Source organism: Phalaenopsis equestris, unplaced genomic scaffold (genome assembly GCF_001263595.1).
Source record: "Phalaenopsis equestris unplaced genomic scaffold, ASM126359v1 Scaffold000301, whole genome shotgun sequence".
Lineage (NCBI taxonomy): Eukaryota > Viridiplantae > Streptophyta > Magnoliopsida > Asparagales > Orchidaceae > Phalaenopsis > Phalaenopsis equestris.
This window is the reverse complement of record NW_018164743.1, coordinates 2516197-2542688: the sequence shown is the minus strand read 5'-3', so window position 1 is coordinate 2542688 and position 26492 is coordinate 2516197. Positions and strand designations below refer to the sequence as shown.

The 26492-nt window shown below is 33.5% G+C and overlaps 1 protein-coding gene across 2 annotated transcripts in view; it reads right to left on the bottom strand.

Annotated features, from left to right (window-relative positions):
• Positions 1–26492, bottom strand: part of LOC110025507 (protein DEFECTIVE IN MERISTEM SILENCING 3-like) — a 61750-nt gene that overhangs the window by 32216 nt on the left and 3042 nt on the right. The window contains exons 2-4 of one of the 2 annotated variants that reach the window (XM_020726036.1): positions 20367–20448; positions 19972–20086; positions 16723–16957 (exon numbers count right to left, since the gene is read on the bottom strand). In XM_020726036.1, coding sequence (XP_020581695.1) covers positions 16723–16957; positions 19972–20086; positions 20367–20438 — 422 coding nt within the window. In that variant the 5' untranslated portion in view covers positions 20439–20448. Of the gene's footprint in view, positions 1–16722; positions 16958–19971; positions 20087–20366; positions 20488–26492 lie in introns of both variants that reach the window. The other variant, XM_020726035.1, reaches the window with a different exon arrangement.

Below are 26492 nucleotides of genomic sequence, written 5' to 3'. Positions count from 1 at the left end.
TACAGTAACACCGCAATCTAGTATTCATGCTGGTCAGTAATCTTTACATCGTAAAATTTGCCCTCTGATATGTGCATAATCGCGTTCTTATTTCTAATGTTGGTCATACCAAGTTTACGTAGCTCAAAGGGGAAAATTGACGTCTACATACAACCTTTGATTGAAGGGCTTCAAATGTTATGAGAGACGAGATAATGACATCGCTACAAAATAGAATTTTCAACTGAGAGCGGCACTTATGTGAACAATTAGTGATTTCCCAGTCAATAGGATGCTAGTTGGTTGAGCACGGTCGGAAAATTGGTTTGTCCTTACTGCATGGATATGTCGAAGACATTTATTTACTCTGAAACATAAAAGAAAAGATAGCTGGTTCGACTGCCATTAAAGATTTTTGAGCAGTGATCACCCATTTAAAAGGAATAAAGATACGTTCTTAAAAACCAGGGTCGAAAGATCAATTCCATCCCCCACGATAACTGAAATTGAACTATTATAGATGATCAGTGATGTGTCAGGATGGCCGAGAGATAAGAGTTAGCTTCACCTCGTCTTCTTAATCTTGGTCTCGCACACAACTGAACTAAGCAAATTATATCTTGGGACATTCCATACTGGAAGACATTTGATTAGATATAATCTTGATTTTATACATATTGAGAATATTTTTTTATAACATCTTAAATACTCGGATAAATATTGAGGGTAAAACAAAAAATAATGTAAAAGCTAGAATGGACCTGAAAAAGTGTTGCAATAGGAGGACCTTAGAATTTCAAGAGACAAATGCAGATAAATTAATAAAGCACAAAGCTACATATTGTCTTACACTAGATCAACGGAGGCAATATTCGAGTTGGTGAATTCTTTAAGTTTCCCATCGGTTGTCTCTTAAATTTGAGCTGTTGTTTTGACTTGGGAAATGGGAAGGTGCTTAGCATGGAGAATCACGACAGTCATATATTTTAGCAGCGTTTTTTATCTATTGCATTCCATGCCCTCTCGAAGTTGGCGCTTGATCTCTTGATCGAAGTATATTCTTCAGAGAGTTGTGTGCGGGGACTTTGAATGTTGACTCGTAGAAAAATCTTAATGTGAATATTCATTTATTAATATGCAAGCTCGAGCGGATATTTTATCATGGTTTTTTTGAATCTATGGAGCATCTTTTTACAGACAGATGTATCCCTTTAAAAGGTATGTCTTCCCGATGTATGTAATTGCGACTTGCATTTTATTTCATATTAAATTACCATCATATTCAATTGTAAAATATCTCTGTGTCGTTAATTTTTAAATAAAATAAAAATACAGTTAAGAGTAAAACACATCCAGAGGGATCGATATGTGAAGCTTACTTGCTGCAAGAGAATTACTTTATGTTTCTATTATTCTGAGCAAGAACATCAAATAGGTCATACTGTAAGTGACATGCTTTCACAGCCAGAATTATCTCTATTTCAAATATCAGAGGAGCTATCAGGGAGGCATGGTACACGATATCTAAGCGATGAAGACATTTGGGCAGTTACATTATATGTCCTAATAAACTGAGACGAAATCCGGCCATTTATAAAGTAACATTCATGGTGTCCAAACTCAATAAAATCATTTATTATTGAGGATGTTATATATATACTGATTAATTCGAAAATACAAATGACAATAATGGAGCAGATTATTTATCGATGGCTTGAACATGGAAGATAAGTCTCTAATAAACAAGAAAGTTGAAATAGAATTTCCGACATGATTCAAATTATACGTATGTTGAAGCAGCTCTTCGAATCACATGTACGTAATATAATCGTCATGTTCGAAGTTAGACTAATTGTACCTCTTAAATTATTATAGATCCACAATACAAACAACGGAATCACAGATCAGAGATTACTAGACCTTGCCTAGGGGCCTAATCTCAACGTTGCAACATGGCAGATATTTGATGTAAACAGTTATAGATTTCATACAAGTTCCTAGTATAAAAGGAAGAAGATATAGAATTGTGGTGTCGTTGTTAAAGAAAACACACGCATAGATAGCGAGATTAGCTATTACGACGTACTTGAAGAAATAATTCAATTGCAATATTATGGTGATGTTGCGCACATTATATATTTGTTCGCCTATCAGTAGTTCGATCATGTTCTGCATTGAGGAACAATAACACTTATGCCTTATGATATCATTGAAGTCAAAATAAACAAACGATATGCGAAGTTTAATTCATTTGTTCTGGCACGCCAAGTTACCTAAGTTTATTACCTTTAATACCCTGGTAGAGCAAGGGATAAAGTTGATTGAGTTGTGGTTATGAAGAATAAACCAAGAAAAACTATTAAATTGTAAAGCAGTATAGAACCAATTCACCAAGAGAAAGATATGTCAGATTTCGCACTCAAGCCGACGCAAATGATGAAATGTTTGCACTAGAGGATACTCAGAAAATCATTGAAGAGGCTCCTCATGACATGGATGAGAATAATGATGATACTGGAGAAAAAATTTTAAGTTCATCTTCGACGAAGAGTTCCTCTAATTAAACTTAAAAACAATTGTATATAATTTTGGATTAGTGGTTACTGCTACTTTTCTTCTTTTAGTTTTACTATTTTTAAATGTAGTTGCAACATGCCTTACTTTAATTTTGCACATTCTCGTGTTTACTTTTGTTATTTCTGTTTTACTTCTTCTGATTTTTTTTGTTTTAGGCGTATGTAACACATGTTTACTGTTTTGCACCTTTCTTTGTTTACTTTTATTTTTGCTCATGATTATTTTTACTCTCAGTATTAATTTTATTAATGTCCTTTCGTTTACATATGGCCACCGGTGGTGGTGCAGGCCGTCAGCCACCTGAGAGACCCGGTGTGCTAGGGATATTAGAGAGCACCTATTGAAGCAAGAAGAGTTGGTCATTTTAGTGATTGTTGCTACTTTTTTTCTTTTAGTTTTACTGTTTTTAAATGTAGTTGCGACATGTCTTACTTTAATTTTGCACATTCTCGTGTTTACTTTTGCTACTTCTGTTTTAATTCTCCTGATTTTTTTTTGTTTTAGGTGTTAATGTTTTGCACCTTTCTTTGTTTACTTTTATTTCTACTCATGATTATTTTTACTGTCAGTACTAATTTTATTAATGTCCTTTTGTTTACAGATGGCCACCGGTGGTGGTGCAGGTGGTCAGTCACCTCAGAGACCCAGTACGCTAAGGATATTAGAGAACACCTATCGAAGCAAGAAGAGTTGGTTATTTTCTTCTACTAGTTCCGCACCTGCTCCCCCACCAACTGCTGCCACACCTTCTACGACACCTGCTCTCCCACATGTTGCCACACTTTTTGCGTCACCTACTCCTCCACCTACTGCTCTCACACCTACTCCCCCACCTACTGCTCCCACACTTACTCTCCCACCTGTTGCGACTGTTGTTGACAGACCTTTTGCTCCACCTGCTGCGACACCCACACTACCCCCCCCCCCCCCCCCCTCAACAATTCCAACATCACCAGCTATGACACCTTACGAGCTTGGCTCCTCGACTATGCCCCTGTGATGGTACATTTACTGCATGAGGGGGACTCATAAGTTATTTTTAACATTATAGTATGTTTGTTCTTCATTTTATATATTTTTGTGTAAGTAATTTTTTTTAAGCAGATTCATTACCAACAAGATGCTTGTCACCTGCATCACAGAGATAATCCAGAGCAGATACAATTAATTGTATCTCTCTTGGAAGCAGATCCCTGCTACCACTCAGGACATGTGGTTCAGGGAGTTTGAAGCATGATCATACAATTTGAATCAGAATTGTAAATTTAATTTATTTTGTTACACTAACATGTGGATTATTTTTTACGCTGCAGGGGTCATTCACATGTCTTCCAAATTACCACCACCAGATCCATCGAATCTTCGAGATTCAGGGCAGGCAACGGCTAGGGGTCATGCTCACCACAGCCAGCCGAAAGAACGAGCGGCCTACTTAAATCGATGAAGAGCTTTGGGGTCAATTGACCGCAGCCTGAGCCTCTCCTGCTTATGAGGAAGAGGCAGACAAGCAGGGCTAATAGGGTGATGGAGGGGGTCAGGAGAGCTGCGCTCCATATTGGAGGATAAGTCCCCCATACAAATCACTACAAAGGCCTGGTAAGGTTCTTTCTAATATTTAAAAATTCAATATTTGATGTAATTATATGGTGTTAACCAATCTCCTACGCTACACAGGCCAAGAAGTTGAGTCATGAGCCCTCCAATGCGGAGCTATATGTCTGAACCCATCAGCGTGTGGGGACGCAATAGTGGGTCTCGGAGCATTCCCGGCAGGTTGCTGTAAGTATAAGAAAAAATTTAAAACTTTAGTTTGACTCTTACTATTCAAAGTGGTCATTAAACACTAGTTTTAATTATGCAGGAAGAGTTTGGGTAGCTCCAGGAGAGACACTTGGCCACTTAGACCCAAACTTTCTCTAGCAGCAGTGGTAGTCATTCTACCACTGTGCAGTCTGAGCTCGAGGTATGGACTCAGGCAGCAGGAAAGAAAAAGAGGAGGCTCTATGGCGTCGAAGCGAAGAACATAGCCTTCGAAGCCAAGAACTTCCAAGATCCAGTGAGTTCCCTGAGCTCCTCACAGCTAGATCAGAACGCTCTTGCCAATCAGGTTGCTTCAATGAACAAAGAGCTCCTCTAGTTGAGTGCACAGATGCTAGAAGGCCAACATAGGGTTCGGGATTCTATAACGCGCATGACAGAGAGTTTAGTAGATCATTAAGGCAAGCGGCCGATAACATCCGTAGAAGAGGAGGATGAAGACAAGTAGAAGTTACCTTTTATTCTTTTATTTTTTTTTTCAGCATTACTTTGAACTTTTACTCTTAAATTTTTGGTTAATTTTATTGTTTTATTTTGATTTATTTTACTTTACATTTTTTATATTTTTTTTATGCTATAATTTATGTTGATGCAGCTGGATAAAATGTTGTTGTGATCAATGTTTTGAAATGTGTGGGCATTTAGCAGGGTTTTTTAGCTATTATGGACGAGGCATAAGCCCCAAGACATTGAGCGTAAGTCTCAAGGCGTTGAGCATAAGCCCCAAAGAGTTGAGCGTAAGACTCTTAGTATGTATATATATATATATATATCATAATAAAAAAATTAAAGACAAACAAAACAAGTTTTCTAGGATTAGAGTCTTCAAGATACCAACAAAAATTCACCAAAAAAAGTAGAAACATATAAAATGAGTAAACATGTTTGAGCCAATAATTAAATTTATGATCATTTGATCTCAATCCTTTAAGAATATTCATTCTTCAAATTCATCATCAAAATCTTCTTCTTCTTCACCAATAGTTGTGTCCAAATCACCACTAGGTCATTCAATTCTCTGCATTCATTGTCCACTTCATTGAAGTCATCATCTTGATCAATCTCATGTACATTCATAATTTGTTTCTCCTTATCATTGTTGCTCAAATTACAAACATAAACAAAATGACATTCGTAAATATTTAGGATCTTTTTTCTATAAGAAATTAAGAATGCATATTTATGTAAAAAATAATTAAATGTAAATATAAAACTTGCTCTTTCATTCATCTTCCTTTCCATATGAGAATATGTTAAAAAAATGTCTTTTATTTCTTATGTAATATTTTGCGATTCTTCATTTCCATTTGTCGTTGAGACATTTCTGACTACATCAACGTCAAAGACTTTTTCTTCTTCATCCGTACAAGAAGGTTCTTGTGGAAGCACTGGATATTTTTTCTCAACATTCCTCTCATCATCATAGTCTATGCCATTTATGAAAATTGATCGAAATTTTTTCTTCTTATACTTCTCTCCCTAAATCTAGTATTGTATCTTACATATTAGAGAGCATTCAACCTCTTGTGCTACATGTTCCTCTTCTTAGTATGAATTTAAGAAAAAAAATATTATTTTTAAGGGGTGATAATAACAAATAATAATAATTTTAACTTTTACGAAATAAAAGATTATTATCAATTCAAAAGTGCTTCAATTTCTTTCACAACCCGATGAATTGAATCCCAAAATTCGTTTAACTCAGGAATTTTCCCATCAAATCGCATCCACCAATCAGTGGGAGATCTCAACTTTCTTGAATCCATAGCAACTCTACTCCCAAAGTCACCTCGTAAGGTTGAATATCAGTTCTAAGATGATCTTCATTATTCAACATTCATTCCATACAAGCAATTAACCATCTTTTACCTCATTATCATTAGAAAAATTATCCTCAAAGCGAAATTAAGGGTTATCGAAAGCATGTAATGGTTTATGAAGTTGGACTTCTCATCTTGCCTTAAATGGGTGCAGTAGCTTCGCAAGATGGGTGTTTCCAAGTTAAAAAACAAGAGCATTTGGAAACTCGACACTTGGGTCGGGCGATACTAGCACTCAGAAGAATGACTCCAAGCAGAGCACGTGAAACAGTGGCAATCAAGGGTGGCACCCCAACGCTATGAGTGGTTTCTCCTCCGATTGAGATTTAAGTCTTCGACTTCTATACAAGGAATGCATATTTCAACGATGCATGTAATGGGAGAGGCCCAGAATGAGTGGTGCAACATCCTCAGAATCTTAAGGAGTGCTCGGGTATGGCGATGTGATTTCAGAATTAAGGCATATAATTGTGAGATAAAGTAGTGAGTTCTATGGATAATACTCAGCTAATACAACTATGAGAGGATCTGTAAGGTGAGGCGATGTGATTTCAGAATTGGTAGAACAGGTCGATGTGTTAGGATTTCTTTGGACTCCGGACATCATTGTTTAATAGTACAACATCCTCAGAATCTTAAGGAGTGCTCGAGTATGGCCTAGAAGGGAGACTCCAATGGTTGACGACACTAATGCTCCTTCTACTTCGGCTTTCTACCGCGAAGATTGATGCGACCTTAAAGTGCAAGGAGGTTCTGCATTCGAAAATGGCAACAGCGAACGACGATCGTAACGTGATTGGATCTGGAAACTCAAATCAAATTTTGGCAAAGGAAGGACGCCCAACCCGTTCATGACATTACTTACTGGTATTAGATAGGAACAAACCGAAGCGAAGGGTCTCACAAGAGCGAAACTTGTGAACCATCAGGTCAACGAGATTCAACCACAATATTGAAGATGATAGCTTGTTATGATACCATGTAGGTTTTGGGAGAGTAGAAATAATTATTCCTCTTCAAATTCATAAAAAATAATTACAAGATAAAATAGAGGTGGGATCGCTCCAACATTAAGAAAATCAAAAATCATCGATAACACCCAATGATAAGAGAAGGAAAAAAGAATTTGTGAAAGTCAGGGAACATAAAAAATCTTCTTAAAATTCCAACTGTTAGAAACTGCAAATATAAAAGAAAGTATGATGAATCAAATGTCGCTCTCTCATATGGCATACTCATCAAGTCATAGGCGAAAGAAGGAATTGATAAAGCCATGTGGACTAAAAAATTTGTGCCCCATCCTACCTCAAAAAGGTAGAAGTTTTTGTATCATTCATAGTCAAATTTTTAGAAGGTAGATTAGTTGTAGATAAAACATTAGTCAGATATATCGCCCACATGAAGAACTTTAAGATCTAGAGTTTGAGATTTTTCACAGAAGCAAGGCCCCATGGTTAATTCTCCCTCCGGATAATTAAAGAGAACTTTCAATTGAGGCTAGTCGGTCTACACTGCATACTAAAGATTTTAGATTGCACAAATTTATCACTGTGAGATTAAGAGCATGTGATCGTGATAAGCAAGAGCAAGATCCCATGATTTTGCAATCTCGATTTGTGGCATTCCATGGTATACTTAGTCAGAGAATGTAGTCAAAACAACCAACCAAATGATATTTGTCCAATGTAGACCTAAAGTGAATGTTTTCTAAGGGAATAAATCTAAGTTAACATTAGTAGACAGATAACTGTGTCAATCAATTAATTGTATTCTCATGATCCAAAGTATGAAGTTGTTGAGGAACATATGAATTACATCAATAACTATAATTTAACGTTGTCATTTTAGCGACAAGTCACCCAAGCAGAAGGGTCTGGTCTTATCATATTTCTGTTGAGTTGTTACGTAAATCAAGTGAACAAAAGACTCTGGCACGTTTTACTGACATAGATTAGTGTAAATATAATGATATACTGGAAGCAACATTCATTTTTTCTGAACTAATGTTAATTATAAATTTCTCACTCTCGACTAACTGTTATGAATAATAAATACAAATGATTTTAACCTTTTGGTGAATAATTTTAAGGTTTTGGTATGTTGTTAAAAATCTTGATGTATGCTTGATTTAAAAATTAATCCCTCCCATAAAGATATTTAATCATTGTAGCCTTCTCAAAAATTGGACTTTTAAAATATTTCAATTTTTTTATTTTTTTAAATTTATCATTTTAATATCATTGAAAGTATTAGTGTCTGAACTCCAATTATTTTAGGAATGATGATTGGACTGAATAGATAGGACTTAAAGTCTCTCTATAAGCAAGACAACCCATTTGAGAATGTACAGAATTTGATTTTTTTTAGTTTGATCTTTAACATAGGCAATTAATACTTTTAAAATACTCGTAGACTTTAAAAAAAAAAAATTGCATGAGAATTTTGTTTCAAACAACATAACATTCTCAAACAATTTTCTTAGATGTCTAGTGTGTTTGATCAAAGCACATGAAAGTGAATTAATTATGCGCACGCATTTTAAAGGGAGGCATTTTAAAATAATTTCACAGTAGTCCATGTAGTATTTTCAGTAGTTAAATTTAGGCATCTAGTGTGATAAATCCAAACCTATGACAATTTTAAATTTTATATATTTAAACATTTTAAAGATTTTTGCACGCTTTTTCATTCAACATGCATGACTTTCAATACATAAATTTGAATTTAAAACTCCTTCAATAAGCATGTGTAAGATTTAAAAATTATGCAAATGTGATTATTAAAGTAATTATCCTGTCCCATGCAATATTTTATTTTGAGCTTTATATCGCCTTTTATCCAATTGCACAGTAAGATTGCCTACTACATGACTATTTTGGCATCTTAGATTGTTATTATACATTCAAAATTGACATCTATTTGCAATAGCCTATAATTTATTGTACCTTGACTGTTAATAAGAGTTAATTCGCTCTCATCACTGAGCTATTGTACATTTTCTAAATCTACTTGTCAAAATTCTAATTGCCTCTAATTCTTTTAATGAATATTATAGAGAACTCAAAAATTCGTTAAAGGATTTCTTCAAAAAAACTTGAAGTTAGGTATAAAGAGTAAGTCTTTATTGTATTGTCTTGTTTATGATCATTATAAGCAATCAAATTCCTTTATAAATCACAAGCTTTATTTGTATTCAATTTTGTAAATATTTTTCACATAATATTTTAAATATTTATTTCACTAGTTTATTATTTAATTTAAATTTTGTTTGTTCATTTAGTCACATTAACATTCATTTTATCAATTTCATCGTGATCTTTACAAGTCAACAAGCACTAAAAATTAAAATTTTGGCAGTCTCTCGACGTCTCCCTCACCGGAAAAACTATAATCCCATCAATTAAAAAAAATGTGCATGATTGGTGTCATACGACACCGCAAATGCCCAAAGGTCTTCAATGTACCTACAAGAGCTAAATATGAATACAAATTTTTTCTCCTAAGTTGGAACAAAAGGATATATATTTGACAAATTTTCCCGTCTAGTTTAACCAACCCGAATTGATACTTAAACTTTTCCTGCATTTTAAAATTTTGTATGAGGTTGTATTAACAATGCCAAAACGACCTTGCAAGGCAAAATACATAATAAACCTTTTTCTCAATAAATTTTGTTGCTTATTTATTATTATTATTATTATTATTATTATTATTATTATTATATAGAAAGAAAAAAGTGCCATGGATTGTGGCTTGCTATTGAGGGTTATCAGCGGCTTTCGAGATCGATCGAAGGTGATCAAGTAGGTAGTTGGGAGAAGCAGCAAAGTGGATATTTCAGGATGGTTGGATCGTGCAATGGATGGGATAGAAGATGGGAGGAAGCATGGGTTTATGGCTTGGAGGAGTCACCAAAACATTGGTTGGTTGGACCAATTGCATGACAGGGAGAGCTACAGGTAGAGCGCGACCTGCTTTATTATATGGAGCCTTAATGTATTAATTTATTGTTCACTCAAAGCCCTCAATTTCATCGAATCAAGCTTTTCGGTGAGTTTCTTGCCTCTACAAAACTTTTTTCTATGTATAATGCCCCAACACCCCTTTAGAGTACCGCAGCACCACTATCGTGGTGCTTAAACCTATCAACTGAATTTGAGCAGTTGTCTGTTTAAAGTTTCGGTTTAGCTAATTAGAGCGTATCGAGATTTTGATTTCTCTTGTGGAAAAGAGAGGTGGACATCCTGAAGTGTTCTTAAGTGTGTAGAGGTTTGAATGTGTAATTTACATAATTCTCCTCAATTTTTTTTCATAGTGGAACTCTTAGAGTGGAGTGGCTCCGAAGGTTTTTTCTGTTTTCGGGTTTTTACTAGCTAAATTTTGTGTTTTCTGTAATTATTTTGTTTTGTGCGCTTTTGCTAATAGTTGTGTTTCATATCTCTCGAATCTTTTTCTGGAGTTTAATCACATCTCCCCAAATTAGCCAGGGATTGTGCAGTGGAGACAAGATCAGGGTTCGATTCCTCGATTGACCTTGGTGAAGGTAATATAGAGGAGATCGAGAGTGAGAGAGACGCGGTGAACATCAAGGACCACATGAATGGGTTATTGTGGGCAGAGGGATTCGATCTGGAGAGAGAAGCCTAGGATGGTATCAAACGTGGAAGGAATAGAGGGTTTCATTTTCTGGAGCAATACAAGCACATAAATAATAGAGAAGCGTGCGATTTTGGGAAATAATTATCGATGGTGGCAGTCAAGTAGTTTCTATTTAGTTAAATTTAACTTAGATTTATTTATTTGTATATATACAAATTAATTTTAATTATAACCTAATTTAACTTAGCAGATACATTAATACTATTTTTTAATTTAATTTGGATATATATAATTTTAAAAAAATATCAATATCTATATATATAATCATATAATAATAATTTAATTTAATTTTTCCCTCGTCTTTTATTTATTAATATCATTCATATATTTTATCTCAAAATTTGTCGTTCACGTCTTGAATTTCATATTGCCACATTTGCCTTGGTCAATTTAGCATTTTAAATTCATATAAGGATTCATATGATATGGGTGTCTATCCTAGACATATTTTGACTTCTCAGAAGCATCAGAACTGTCTGTTTTCCAAATGAACATCATTTGAACGACTTTGAAAATAGTCTAGACAATTTCCATCAGACTCTCGAAGCTTCGCATTTGAGATTTATTTTTAACATTTTTTGCTTACAGGGGATTATATCAAGTTCATCAAGCCTAGCTGATTATGGTAATGATGCATTAAAAAAATATAGTTTTTAATCTTAAACATTTTCTTCAGTCTCACGAGAACTAAGGGGTTGTTTGGCGTGGATTTATTGCAGCTGCACAGTGAAAAAACGCCATAGAAGTTGCTTGATAGTTGCGATGAGGCTGCGTTTTTGGAAAAGCCATGTTAAACATGGACCGCGGGTTCGACCTCGCGGCCCACGTTTCTTCATGAATCTTTTACAACCCTACCCCTCTTCGCTCCCGTGTCCCGCTCTTCACCCTCATGAGCCACTCTCCCTTCTCTCGCGATTCTTGCCCTAAAGGCAACATCGCCTCTCTCGAACCTCTCAGATCCGTGGCTATGGTGGTTAAGATTAGTTCCGGTGGTTGATGTGGTGAGCTTACCTTTCTTCTCCTCTCCCTCTTCCCTTTGTTCTTTCTGTCGCCCCAGGGTATTATCTACCATTATATATTCGGGCATTTTGATTTTGTGATTAATTTTTGTTCTTTGTGTTATATTTGATTGACGGTTTAGGGTTCTATGTGCTCTAATTGGTTGATGGTTTTCGGTGGTTGTATTGTGATGTTGAATTTTGAGAATCCCTTAGGTTCTATGTGCTTTATTCGGATGATGGTTTGGGCTCTTCGTGTTAAATCCAACTGATGGTTTGGGTTCTCTGTGTAATATCCAGCTGATGGATTAGGATTCTCTGTGCTCTATGCGGATGATGGATTTGGGTGGTTGAGCTTGATTTTGAATTTTGTGATTTTATTGGACTCTCTATGCTATATTCGGTTTGATTGTCTGGATTCTTTGTGCTCTATTCGATTGATGGATTTGGGAGGTTGTACTGTGATATTGATTGTTGCTCAATATTCGGTCTGAGATATTGTGGTGGTTTCCCACAATGAAGGATTTAGCGATTGGTGAGGAGGCGATGGTGGTGTGGAGGTGGTGTGGAGGTGAGATGGTGGTGTGGTGTGTGGATGTGGTGTGGAGGTGGTGGTGTGGTGTGGTGTGTGGATGTGGTGTGGAGGTGGTGGGGTGTGCAGTGGAGGTGTTGGTGTGGTGTTTGGAGGTGGTGTGAAGGTGTTGGTGTGGTGTTTGGAGGTGGTGTGAAGGTGGTGGTGTGGTGGTTGTGATGCGGTGATGATGTTGCAGATGTTTTTGTTTCTTTTTTTTTTTTGTATCTCCCATAAATTTATGTTGTTTAGTTCTTCACATGCAAGTTGTCGTAATGGGCAAGACAAAAGAAATCGGTTCATCTGCTACTTGAAATAAATAATATTAGCATTCTGTGAGCTCTGTGTTAAGAAGTTGAATTGGAAATAGGCCATCCACCTATTTTAACAAGGTTTGCAGAATATAATAAAACTGGTTAAGAAAATCACATGAAGAGAATATAGAATGCAATTTTAAAACAAATGAAATCAATTAAAAAATGACTTGAGAATATGGAAATAGCTAAAGCGAGGATCCACAGACTTGGGTTGAGATCCTATAAAATGAATCATCAATGCTTCTGAAGAATTGTGGTTTGAGATATTGGATATGAGAATGTTTGAAACGTGAACTCATTCAAAATTTTTAAGGTTCTCGTTGATCAATTTAAATTTTATTGATTGATTTGTAGGTCATGTCAGCTGCATAAAAATTCAAGTTTGGTGGCATTGACCCTAAGCTTGAAGATAAGTTGGATCGTATGTTCAGTGGAGTGGTGGCCACTGGTGATCAAGCATGGGCACAAAGCAAGAGACGACACAGTGGCAAATCTGAGCATTTAGAACCAGAGCAATTCACTGGGTCCAATGAGGGGTCCTACCTCAATCTAAGTGAAGTAGAATCTACCAATCGATCCAAACCTCCAAGAGCAGAAAAAAGGGAAAAAGATGTTGTTGCTGTCATTAAAAGTCAGATCTCTCAATTAGTGGATTCATGCACCAATGAGCCTAGCGGATCACATGGTACTTCTATCAACAGGTTATGTGAATTCCAGAAGATAATCCAAAAAATAATTAGGACATGTCATTTTACTTGTTCTCCATGAAGTTGTTAGAAGACCTAACCAAGAGAGTTTTTTATGTCGATGAAACCTGACAGTAGGATTAATTACTTATGTTATTACAACGACAATCAAGATGCATGAAATTCATATTATTTCATGGACATCTTTATGTGGGATTTTAAGCATGAACATTATCTATAATTTTTGGCATGTTTGGATTTTGTTTTCATCCTTTTTTTTGGACATTTTTAATGAAATTCTTGCAGTAGAGTGTCATTTATATGTTGTTTTTTAATGTTCAATACATTTTTTTCTAATTCAGACCTTTTTTAAGTGCTAGTTGAATAAAAAATGAATATCAAAGATAGAGAAATGTGCAAGATAAATTGCAGTTGCATTATATTTGATGTACAAAAATTGCAACTCATACGTTATTCGATCTCCTTATATGACATCTACGAAAATAGACGACAAATATGTTGGTGAGTTTCTTGTGGACCGCCCCACAAGGTTTAACATATTTTGTATGAAAAATTCTTTTTTTATTGATCTATTAGAAAAATCGCATATAAATCATAGATTTCATTTTTCATCCAGGATGACTTAAAGGGAACTGTTAGTCATAACCTTCGATATTTTATCACAAAATGAGTCCATGAGATGTGTCATAGAGCGATTCCAACACTCATCTGAAAAAATCAACAAATATTTTCCAGTAAGACTAAATACTCTGTAGCTTATTATCAAAAATTATAATACCTGAAGACCCCACATTCCAAAGTACACCCATACAGATTTCATAAGACCAGCATTATAAGTCATATTTTAAGGTAGTTTCTTGTAATCATCTTTCTCTAAATTTGCTTGAACATGATATCTCTAATATATTTGATAACTAGTTTAAGATTGTATTGGAGCGATTGAAGAAACACACGTGGACTCGTGTCTGCCCAACAATTAAAAGATTACATACATTAGATGATGAGGTTCGCAAATATAAAATGTAATGGCTTTATGTTATTTTAATATATGTTTCGCATTTGTAATAACTAGATGGAAAAACAGTGCACACGACAGTCGTATTTTCAATTTTGTTATGCGAAGTCAAAAGAATAACTTTCCACAGCAACCTCCAGGTTAGCTTGAATATTAACAAATGAAATACTAATATCTCATGCAATACTGATAAGTAATATTATTTCAGGAAAATATTATTTGGTTGGCGTTGGATATTACAAAAAGGGTATCTCAAACTCTTTACTGATAGAAAATATCTCATTCTTGATTTTGAGAGAGCTAGCAAGGACAATAGGGGCAAGAAAAAGATGTTCAACAAGAGATATTTATCCTTACGCGATGTAACTGAAAGGACATTTGAAGTCTGGAAGAAGAAATGGATCGTACTGTTGGATATATCGACATATTCGTTTCCTAAATAAGTGTAAATTGTGGTCTCCACAATGACTCTTCACAATTATATTCGTCGACATCCTTCATGCAACGACATTGACATCAACAGTGTTGATGAAGATCATTCATATGTCCCTGTTGAAGTATATGAATATCGAATAAGACAATCTTTATCACAAGCTGAAAGTGATATGCCTAAGACTTGCACCCAGGATGGGGAAGGTGCAAGAGAGATGATAAAGTTGAGGAAGTGAATTACAGATGACGTAATTGGAGACTAAATGGAGGGATTCTATGCTTTTTTTGTTGTTACTTTATTTGCAATGTGTTGTTAAAATTTTTATTCTTTGTTGTATCGATGTTTTATACAAATGATGTGTATTTTCAATTCTTATACATGTATTTTTTCCACTTGGATAGTCGATGAGGTAATAGTGGATCTAGTATGTAATTTAAGTATTGCATGTTTTATTTTTTGATTTTGGAGGCTATGATGAGATATTTGACCTCAAGGATTCTCCTGGATGGCATATATGTTACTATTGGTTCTTGACACGTGAAATCCAAATTAAGGCAACCAAGTTCCTCTATTTTTTCAGTCCTATGGCTTTTGAGATACTTCTGTGGCTTTTTTTGTTGATATGCATATGTGATACATACGAGCTCGATATTACGTGATTTCAAGGCAATCAAGAATCCTTTTCAAGGTCTATTATTTTCTTGTAATAACAGATTCGTTGGTTTATACTACATTCTCTGAAACCTAACGGTTTCATCAAACTTGAATTAATTACTTGATTATTCATTTTCATTAATGTTGCATTTAAGCTTTTGTGTTGTGAAGTTTTAAACCTTCAGAAGAGATGTGCACGATGACTTTCGATACCTCCAGAGTATTGTACTGCTACTATGGACTATAATGTTCCATGTTTACTTCGCGACAACCACATAACTACGAGAGAGAGTTTTACAGGTGTCCGAGGAAAAGAATGAAGAGTTGTGACTTCTTTAAGTGGGCGGATGAGTTGAAAGATTCCACCACCAAGAGTGATCGGGCATGGAGAGCTTCCTTGAACGATGACTTATCTCATGACACAAACCAAATGCGTTTTAAAAACAACATTATCATATTATTAATTATTATTTTAATAGTCTTTTTTTTTAACTTTATTTGTGTTACTCACTGTTTTGTGATGTGTGCTTTTATTTTGTAATATTCAAACCAGATATTTGCTTTCAAATATAGAATGTTCTAGTAGAATTAGTTATGTTATAAATAGCACTATAGTATAGGGGCGGAAAGATCATTAGATCAGAAATAGCTACAACACAGCTGTTTCAAAATTATAAAAAACAAACAGACAACCAGCTTCTTCGTAGCAGTTTTTGTGCAACAGCTGACTACTGCGCAGCAAACAGACCCTAATTAATATGCAGCACCATCATCTAGTAATGTGATTGTACTCAACTAGAGAAGAAGATTTAGAATAGGAATTTATGCTAGTGGAAAACAAACTTCATATAAAATATGCAAATGCATTTATATACGTACCACCCAATTCATATGTATTTATATATCTAACACCTAAATTTTGCGTAGATTTCTACCACCCTAATTTTTTATAGTACATAAACAATATCACTATTATAACTTTTTAAAAGTAAAATATAACTTTTCATACAAATAAGGTGGCATAAATCTAAAAATTGAAGTTTAGGTGTTAGATATGTAAATACAATGAAATTGAGTGGCATCCCCGTAAATCTTCCTAGCTAGAAATAGGAAAAGAAACTAAACCGATGAAACAACAGCAAAATGTAAAACGAATTTGAAGGAAGAAACTAGCCTGCTGAGGTTCTCATCGGCTACTTTTCCAAGTGAAGCAACAATTCCAAGAACATCTTTGGTGCATTTTAATGTAGATAACATTGAACCATGCCGATCTTTCATCTCGCACATTACACCAGCTGCTGTTTCATACAGCTGTATTACTTGATCATTCAACTGTTTTCCGGTGTTTACAACAGAAACACTGTTATCCCCTTTGCCCGTGCTTGATGAACAGCACTCTCTAAGTTCACCTAAAATGTCATTCTGAGTTCAAAATCAAGTATATTTTCTGAAGCTATTAGAACGCATGCTCTCAGATCAAGAACAGCATGAGGGGACAAATACTATTTTGCTTAATAAAGATGAACAAATCATCAAGGTTATTACATGAAAATTATCATAAAACTAAAAGCGAATAACCAGAAAAGTTTCTTGTTCAAGATTCTTAAGTATCACTATAGCAAAATTGGACTGAAATTAAATCAAAAATTTTTCCAATGGACTAAACTGCAGGTTATTTTATTTGTTGCACCGTAAACCCTCATGTCTCTTCCATCTCAAGCTTCAATCTCTTCATTTTCATCGTGTTATCAAAAGTAACTCTTTTTTTACCTTTTAGAAAAATTTATTTGAGATTTCATCCATTAAATCCTAGGTTTCGTCAATTTAATTTTTTTTTTAAATGCTGAAACTAATCCCAAATTTGTTAAATATTTGACTAAATTTTGTTGATTTTACATTATATTTTCATTTGTGGGTTAGATCTTCTAATTGTTTGTTTAGATTTGTTAATCCGGGTTAGAATTTATTTTAAATTGATTTAGGTTTTGCGGTAATTGTTGTTACATATAGTTGGGATTAGATTAATTAATTAATGAGAGACTTTAACAATGTTTGCAGCTTTACAACACCATTATTTGAAAACGAGCTTATAAAAAGTCAAAAAGTTCAGGCTAAATATTTCATTTTACACACGGCTCAAATTTAGGTCAACATAAATAACTAGAAAAAATATTTCTTCAGTGTCAATTAAGGTTAATTCGATTAATTGAGGGCATGGGCAAGAAGTAACCAATCAACTAGCCTCCTAAGACTCAATTTCGACTTGATGTTCGTTCAAACAGGATCTTAGAATTGTTTTTACGTATAGATATCCAGGCATGTCGCATGACATCTCAGTTAGAATAGTAAGATCAATCTTATAATAAATCTCCAAATAAAGTATACTCGAATTATGTAATTGTAACATGTATAATGGTAACTGATTCCGCAAAGATATATAGATTATCCCACGTACATATGGAATTGTAAGTCACTCCATGTTAGCTAGCTTAATACAATATATTAATTGCATAATCTTAACATTGACTTAGTTAAATGATTTCTTGTTCATCTTAAGTTATTCCTATTTCAATACTTCTTAATATTACTGGTAACCATTTCCAGAATTTTGTTTTCAAATCTATAGGTCATTTATAGGTATCTATAATGAAAGATCATGGATATATAATAGATTGCATCCAAGTACAAAATTAATTAATTGATGAGTTTTTAAATAGTGTCGAGTATTTCGTGCATGTGGCATCTCAGCTTCCTATATACGTTTAACGAAAAAAATTTCAATATTTGTGCGTGAGACACAAGAATCAAGCATTTTTCACATACAGACATACGCAAGTTGGGAAAGAGACTCCTCAACATTGGAGAGGAGGTACGCTAAGTTGTGTTGAGTCTAGACCTCTCCTGATGTTCTTAAGAGAAAATAAGCCAAGTAAAACCAGACATCGGACAGGAGGGCATGGGTAGCTCTCTACACAGTAAGGCTTGATTCCACATAATGAGCATCGGAGAAGATTGATAAGGTGTACTTAATGTGTAACAATAAAATTTACAAGTATTGTTTACTAATTTTTACATATAATGCATAAGCAAGTACTTGGAAGAGAATCACTGCAGTTGAGTTACATGGTAAAACATATCAGACTCGGATGGGCCAATAGTAGGTCGACACCAGGTCATAAAAAGCTTACGTAAATGGAACATTTATTCTTAGATTATTATAATTCGTATTCAAATATACTTTGTCTTTAATCACAATACAAGTTCATGTAAGATGAGTACCTGATGACGAAGGATGTTCATAGCCAAAGTTCAAGTGCTAGAAGTTTAAGTGGCTGGTTTGAGCATTCAGAATTTGACATCTGGAGAGCAGTAAGAGGAAAGAAGAAGGAAGGATATATGGCTTTGGATCTCAGATTCTGGGGTACGATAAATGAAATTCATTCCCTAGTGAGAGCTCTATATATGTTAATGATCTAGCAGCACAAGTGTTGTGGCTCTTGTTCAAGACATTGAAGCTCGAGCGACTGTTCAAAAGAAAACTTGACTTGCTGACATGAAAGTCAGGATGGAGCAAATGCAACGCAACGCACTCCACCCGGAAAAACAACTAGCGGTTGAGGGAGATCAAAATGAGCATATTGTGGATGATTGTTTCTTTTTTTTATATAGTTTTTATTCTATTTTTATAGAACAATTATATGTAATAATGTATTTTTTGAGACAAATGCATTCTACTTTCTTTGAGTGCATTTTTATTGTGTTGGATTGCATTTATATTTGATGTTGTTATCTTTATTGTGGTTATGATTACTTGGTACTACATGATTGTAAGACGTGCTCAGTAGAGATGTGGTATTTTATGTCTTTTTATTGCAGGTGTAGAAATACTATTGCATAAGGTTTTTATTTTTTTTCTTCACCAATAGATTTCCGATGGATTTTCCACCACTAATGTTGATATATGATTTAGCAACAGCACTTCAGTTGGCTTTTTCCTAAGGCATTCAAATCAACAAATGTTTCAGTCAATCCATTTCCTGACAAATCAGATGATTTTCCGCCTTTTTTTTTTAATCCTAAATTACCAATGGAGAATGTGATCTTGTCGGTGGCTTTAGCATCAGTTGTCTCAGTTTAAATTTTAGGATGGATTATCAACCACAAACCTGATGAAAAATATTTATGATGGATATCTCAATCATCGGAATGCATTTCCAACCAAAAACAATATGACAGATTAAAATCCGTCGATAATCCGCCAATAACCCAAATCTATGTCGGAAATGAGGTAAGTTCTGATGGATATTTACATCTGGAATAAATGATTTTCCTCGAGTGTATAATACTATACAAAAAACATAAAATAACACATCAGTTGTCTATTTCACCATAAGAAAATGATGCAAGCTAACATTGACTTAACCTTGCAAACGATGAATGGATTCATCAATGATATTCACTTGAGCATTGAGATAGTTTAGGTTGTCTTCATGATGCTTGACCTCTTGTGCCAATTTTTGAGAATTGTCTTCATCTTTCTGGGAGAAATAATACATGAAACAGTAACCGTCAAAAGTCAAGTTTTTTGTATTTTTTTTTTTTCAATGGTGTCAAAAGTCTAGCTTGGTAAGTGATTGAAACAGAATTGATTTCAACATTTCTATCATAAAACACATCATGCACAAAAAAAATATGTGCCCAAATTCAAAGAAACTGGGATACATCACTGCTCTGCATATGATTTAATTCAGCCAATATGCTGCCCTTAAAAATTTTTGGCACATTAATGGAACAAAATTTCATCATCATCACGCTAACCTGAATTAAAGTCTTCAACGCTTCAATGCTTTGGGCTGCGCCATCCAATTTGGTTTGTGGCAGTGTAGCCATCGCATCAAATCTGACAGAAGTAGGAAATGGCAGAGTTTATACCTAATGCCTGTCAACAGGAGGAAGTGTACCCACTAATGTTTAACGAAGTATCAACCAAAAGTAAACAAAATCAAGCCGATAAAAAACCAAATATAAAGTAAAACTGTTATTAGTAGAGTTGAAGTATAAATATAAAAAAGAGGATCGCTCCTCTCGAGTGCAAGTTGCACGCTATGGGATGGAGAGGTATTGTAATGGATAGGTATCATGTGTTGTGATAGATAAATTTGTGACCCGAATTATGTAAGCCCATTCATCGCTTAAAGGAACTATGCTGATTCAAGCCTAAGAATAAAACTTTGAACACATGGATTAAAGACCTCTAACACTTGACTAATTTTATAATTGTCACACCCCATATCTAGAAGGTCGTATATCCCAACAACAAGGTTGTGATGAAAGGATGTCAACCTATTTTGTATTCTCAAAAGAAAAGAATATATGCAAGTAATAACTGAAATGAGTAAGAAAAAATAAATTTTATCTTATTTCATAAGCTAGAGTTCAACAACAAATACAGTTGAAGGAAAATAATAAAATAACTAAATAAGTTTATGCAATACATAACTACCCAAACCCTAAAAAAAATAATACAACAACAATAAGTCTTTATCCCACTAAGTATGGTCGGCTAAATAATTTTTTTTCTCCATTGTGTCCTATTGAGTGTCATATTTTCATTTAATTCTAATAAATTATTATTTTTTTTATATAATATGCCCAAGTCTTTTTAGGTCTGCCTCTGCCTTCTTTAGCATAAGTAGAATCTAAAACAGCTACTCTCCTAACTGGATCATCAGAAGATCGGTGTTTAATATGACCAAACCATCTAAGATGACTCTCTATAATCTTGTCCATCATTGATGCTACTCCAACCCTTTTACGAATGCATTCATATGGAAATTTATCTCTAAGTGTCAAGCCAGTCATCCACCTAAGCATTCTCATCCAAATAACACTTAACTTAGTTTTATGCTTCTCTCTTAAAGGCCAACATTCTGCGCCATAAAGCATTGTAGGTCTCACCAGCAACGTATAAAATTTTCCTTTAAGTTTGAGCAGTACTTTTCTATCACACAGCAGACACGATGCATTCCTCCACTTCAACCAACCTGAATTCTACTAATAACATCCTTATTTATATCACCATCACTTTGAACGAAACACCCGAGATATCTAAAATGTTCACACCTTCTAATAATTTGATCCCCCATAGTTACAACTCAGCCACTAGATCTACCACAACTAAAATTATATTTCATGTATTCAAATTTAGATATACTCAAACGAAAGATTTTATATTCCAATGTCGGCCTCCATAATTCAATTTTATCCTGAACTTTCTCTATTATTATCCACAAGAAGGATATCAAAAGCATACACCAAGATACATCCTCTTGTAAATGTCCAGTAAGAGCATCCCTAACTAATACGAAAAGATATAAGCTTAAAGTTGAACCTTAATGTAATCCAACTTAAATAGGAAAATACTTAATCAATCCTCCTGTTCGAACACAACAGCTCTAGCATACATACCTTTAATGACTTGAATCAACATATTTCTTTTCTAGAACTCTCCAAAAGAACTCCTCTTAGAACCTTATCATAAGTTTTTTTCTAAATCAATAAAAATCATATGTAGATCCTCCTTACTATCGTTGTGCTTCACCATTAAACCTCACAATAAATGTATAGTTTCCAAGATAGACTTGCTCGGCATAATTCCAAACTAATTATGAGAAATTTTTGTATCATATTTTAACCTATGTTCAATTACTCTCTCCCAAACTTTTAATGTACGACGCATTAACTTAATTACTTTATAATTTGCACACTCCTGTGCATCCCCTTACTCTTAAAAAAGGGACCAAAATACTCTTCCTACACTACTCAGACATCTTTTTAGTTTTTTTTTTTAATATTAAAGAGTTTAGTAAGCCAAGAAACTCTCAAAACTCCAAAATATTTTCACACTTCAATTGGAATATCATTAAATTCTACAAACTTTTCACCCTTAGTTTTCTATTAGCGATAAAAATGTTTTATTCATCCAAAATATTTTCACACTTCAATTGTCTCCTCAAATTCCTTTTAACTAATGCGACGATAAAAATATAAAGTTTTACTATTATTAAAGATATTAAGATCACCAAAGTTGATCTTATCTTTAGACACTTCATTGGAAAGTTTATCAAAATATCTCACCAACATACGTTGAATATCTCCTCTAATAAAAAGTGCTTTTTTATTTTCATTTTTAATGTACTTGAATTAAATCTTTATTTTTATTTTATTTTTGTTTGACTAGTTTATACATATATTTTCACCCTCCTGCACATAATGCACACACAATGTTGTCAAATGCCTTTAAGCCCTCAACACACTCGGGCAAAGTTGCACATGCGGGGCACAATTTTCCCTCCTATCTCTTCCTTCTTTATCCTCAATCTTCACTTTTTTACCTTACTACTTGTTCTTGCTAACTTCCCCTTTCCTTCGATTTGAACGACCAGCTTAATTATTTCCTAAAGATGAAACTGTTGAGACACCCTTTCGAATAAACAATAACAACAACAACAATTCTTTCTCCATTGTGTCCTATTGAGTGTCATATTTTCATTTAACTCTAATAAATTACGATCTTTATACAACACTATCATTGTTGGGTCCCAAATCTCACATGCAAAAAACTATATGTTTTTTTAGGTAGTCGACAGTTAGCGTACATAATTTTTTTGTCGAATAAATATGACATGAATTTTTTAAATTGGAACGACACAATCAATTAGGGAAAAAATCATATTGATTAATTAATTATTTTCTACGGTTATTACAAACTCTAATCCTTATAAAATTTCATCCTCAAAATTTGTGAACTTCACAAAATCAAATCATTATGCAGAAGAAATATTAATTATCCAAAAGTCTTCAAAGAAGTATAATTCATGTTAATTGATAAAAAAAAAAAATAGATATGATAAATCTAACATCCGAGATAAGATAATTCAACTAAACAATCCACAAACATTTAAAACATAATAACATAACTAAAATAACATCACATTCTAAACAAGATAACATAACTAACACAATACTTAACTTCTAAAATAAAATTGCATAAGGATACTCAATATGACATCCATATATCAAATCACTCATCAAACTATTAACATCTATATCAATACCAAAAGATTCTTCAAGTTCCTAATGAGTTTAAGAATATACTCTCAGTTGAATGTTTTGTCGTTATTGCTTCTTATAAGTCATTATATTAGCTTCAGTCATCTTTTGTTGATTACTTCTAAAAGTAGATCCCTCCTAAAAATTCTGAGTCAAATCCCTTTCTGAGTAAGCATTTCATGTGGATATTTGAGCAAAAATATGGCAATTCCTCATCTGAAGAGAAATAACATACTTTAGAACCAAGTAAGCATTCATCATGACGTAGTTTCTCATACTTAACACAAGGTTTAGAAGTGTTGTTATAAGTCTAGCTATTAACTCCATCAGCATATGACTTTACCATCTTCACATTAGATCCTCCAAATAAATTGTAGGTACCACTTCCTCTAAAATCTTCTTCTTGTGTATGTCCCTACACTTCTAAGTCTATTGCAAAATCAATTTTTACACGTCCATCCCTCTCCACTAGCACTGAATTGTCTTCAATTCAAAGTAATATTAGAGACTGTCTGATTAAATTTTTCAATCCAGCAAAAATATGTAATATTTCTCATCTGTATTTGGAATTGGTTGTGGTGCATATCTCGAAAGCCTACTAAACTCAGTTCGATGTTGCATGATCAATCGATTTCTCTGTACCAACCTAAAAAATTTATCTTGAACATATCTCTTGGCTAATAATGGTGCGAACCAATCTATAAAAATTTCACAAATTCCTCCCCCAGCACTAAGTGGCTACTTCAGCCATTGAATTTCTCGTGCGACTATGCTTACCACTATCTCCCTACTTCCTTAAAGGCAAATATAGCAAGAATAACTCTCCCCTCTAGTGAATATGTCATATCATTTATAATCTTCTCTATCCTCATCAATTAATTTTTAGCTTTCACAGATCCATCTTTTAAAAAAAAATGTGGCCTCACATTCTGAATGAGCCTCAAGTACTTGCCAATTTGTGTTCTCTCACTGCTACCGGTTTGAGGCTGAGAATTCTTAATAAGTTGAGTCATTCATCATATCCAAAAAGCATTAATATCAATTGTGATATCATGAGACATATCAGCTCATGCATTATCATGTATGATTTCTTCCTAAAGATTATCCATAAATCTAAAATAAAATAAAATAATCTAAATTAAACTATTAAAATTTTAGTTTTTAATATTTATAGCTTAATTCAATCATCTTAATGGCTTTTTATTATTATGATTAATATATAAATTAGCTCTACAGTCACTTTTATCATGACCCAACTCAGAAAATTTCTAAGACATAAACGGACAATCAAACAGTGAAATTAAAATTTTCTATTTTCATTTACTATCACTAACAATTTACAATTCAAATATAAATTAAAATAGTCACTTAAAATATTTTCATTGACAATAATAAGTACATTTTCATTTATTGGCCTTGCCTTTTGTACACATTCTCCCCTTTAGTAATCTTTTATTTAAAAATTTAAACCTAAAGAATATTATAACGATATAATGAGCTATCTAAAATAACTCAATGAAATAATTACGGTTTTAAACTATAGTAACTCAAGAAAAAAAGACAATGTATGCTAGTCTTTTTTATTATGATATAGAAAAATTATAAAATAATCTAAATAATTATTCATGATATTTGCTCATAGAAATAATCTATAATTCTATATGCAGTATCTCTAGTATTATTTTTGAAGATTTAATCTTTAATTTTAGTATACTTCATGCTCTCAAATTTCACATCAGTCTTAAAGGAACCATCTAAACATAACATAATACACTCCTGGCTCATACATATCTCGTCAGTACGGTGAAAAGCAAAACATATCCATTATTGTTTAAGGTGGAAAGTGTCTACTATTCCCTGGTAAATACTCTCCCGTCTGCATGGTGCTTAATGATCTAATTTAAAAATTATCTGAGGTGATAAGTCAATATATACACTCGCGGGTATATTGGCGTCTCCTTTTGATATAATAAGAGGATGAACTCTTCTTGGCATACACATATAAGCATTCATATATGCATTATTATCATTCTTCACAGCATGTATTAATCTCTTATAAATATTTATTATTGGTCTACTAGCGAATAAATGTCATCTTAACATAATCTAAAAGTAATGCAATAAACTAATATAATTCTATGAAAAATAAAATCATTGTGTCAGTATTAATGCAAAAATGACAACATTCATATCTCATGTCCATCAATATGAAGGGTGAGTTGCAAATTTATTTCATTGATATAGAGCATAAAAGTAAAAAGCTAAAATCCGGAATAGCTACAAAAGTAATATTACTATAACTTAGAAACATACTACGCACATTTCCAAAACCTCTTTAAAAGTGTATTCGTTCACTTTACTTCCTTTGACAATCACATATATCAACTAAAAGTGTATATATAATGACATTTTTTCTAAAATAACTTACTTAAATATAACTAATTAAATAAAATATATTTTCCCTAATCATCATTTTAAATCAAATGTTCTTTCAAATATAATCATTGATTACAACTCATGAAATTTAACATTTACATAGTAACGTTTAATTAAAATAACATGCATAAATGTTTACCCTCGCTTTCCAAAACGTTACTTTTTTCTCAATTTCTAATGCATTTATCATTCCTCCTCTTTTTCTGACATTTATCAATAAAATAATAATTAATAGTTTCAATTAAATAAGAAAATTTTCAAAATTGAAAATTAACATTAAACATATCTCACTTTATCCCTTCTTTTAATTTGACTGTCTTTCCAATCTTAATCCCTTCGAGCAATTTATAAGGTTTGGATAACTGTCGGCGTTTAAAAAAGGGGGGGAGTTACGTT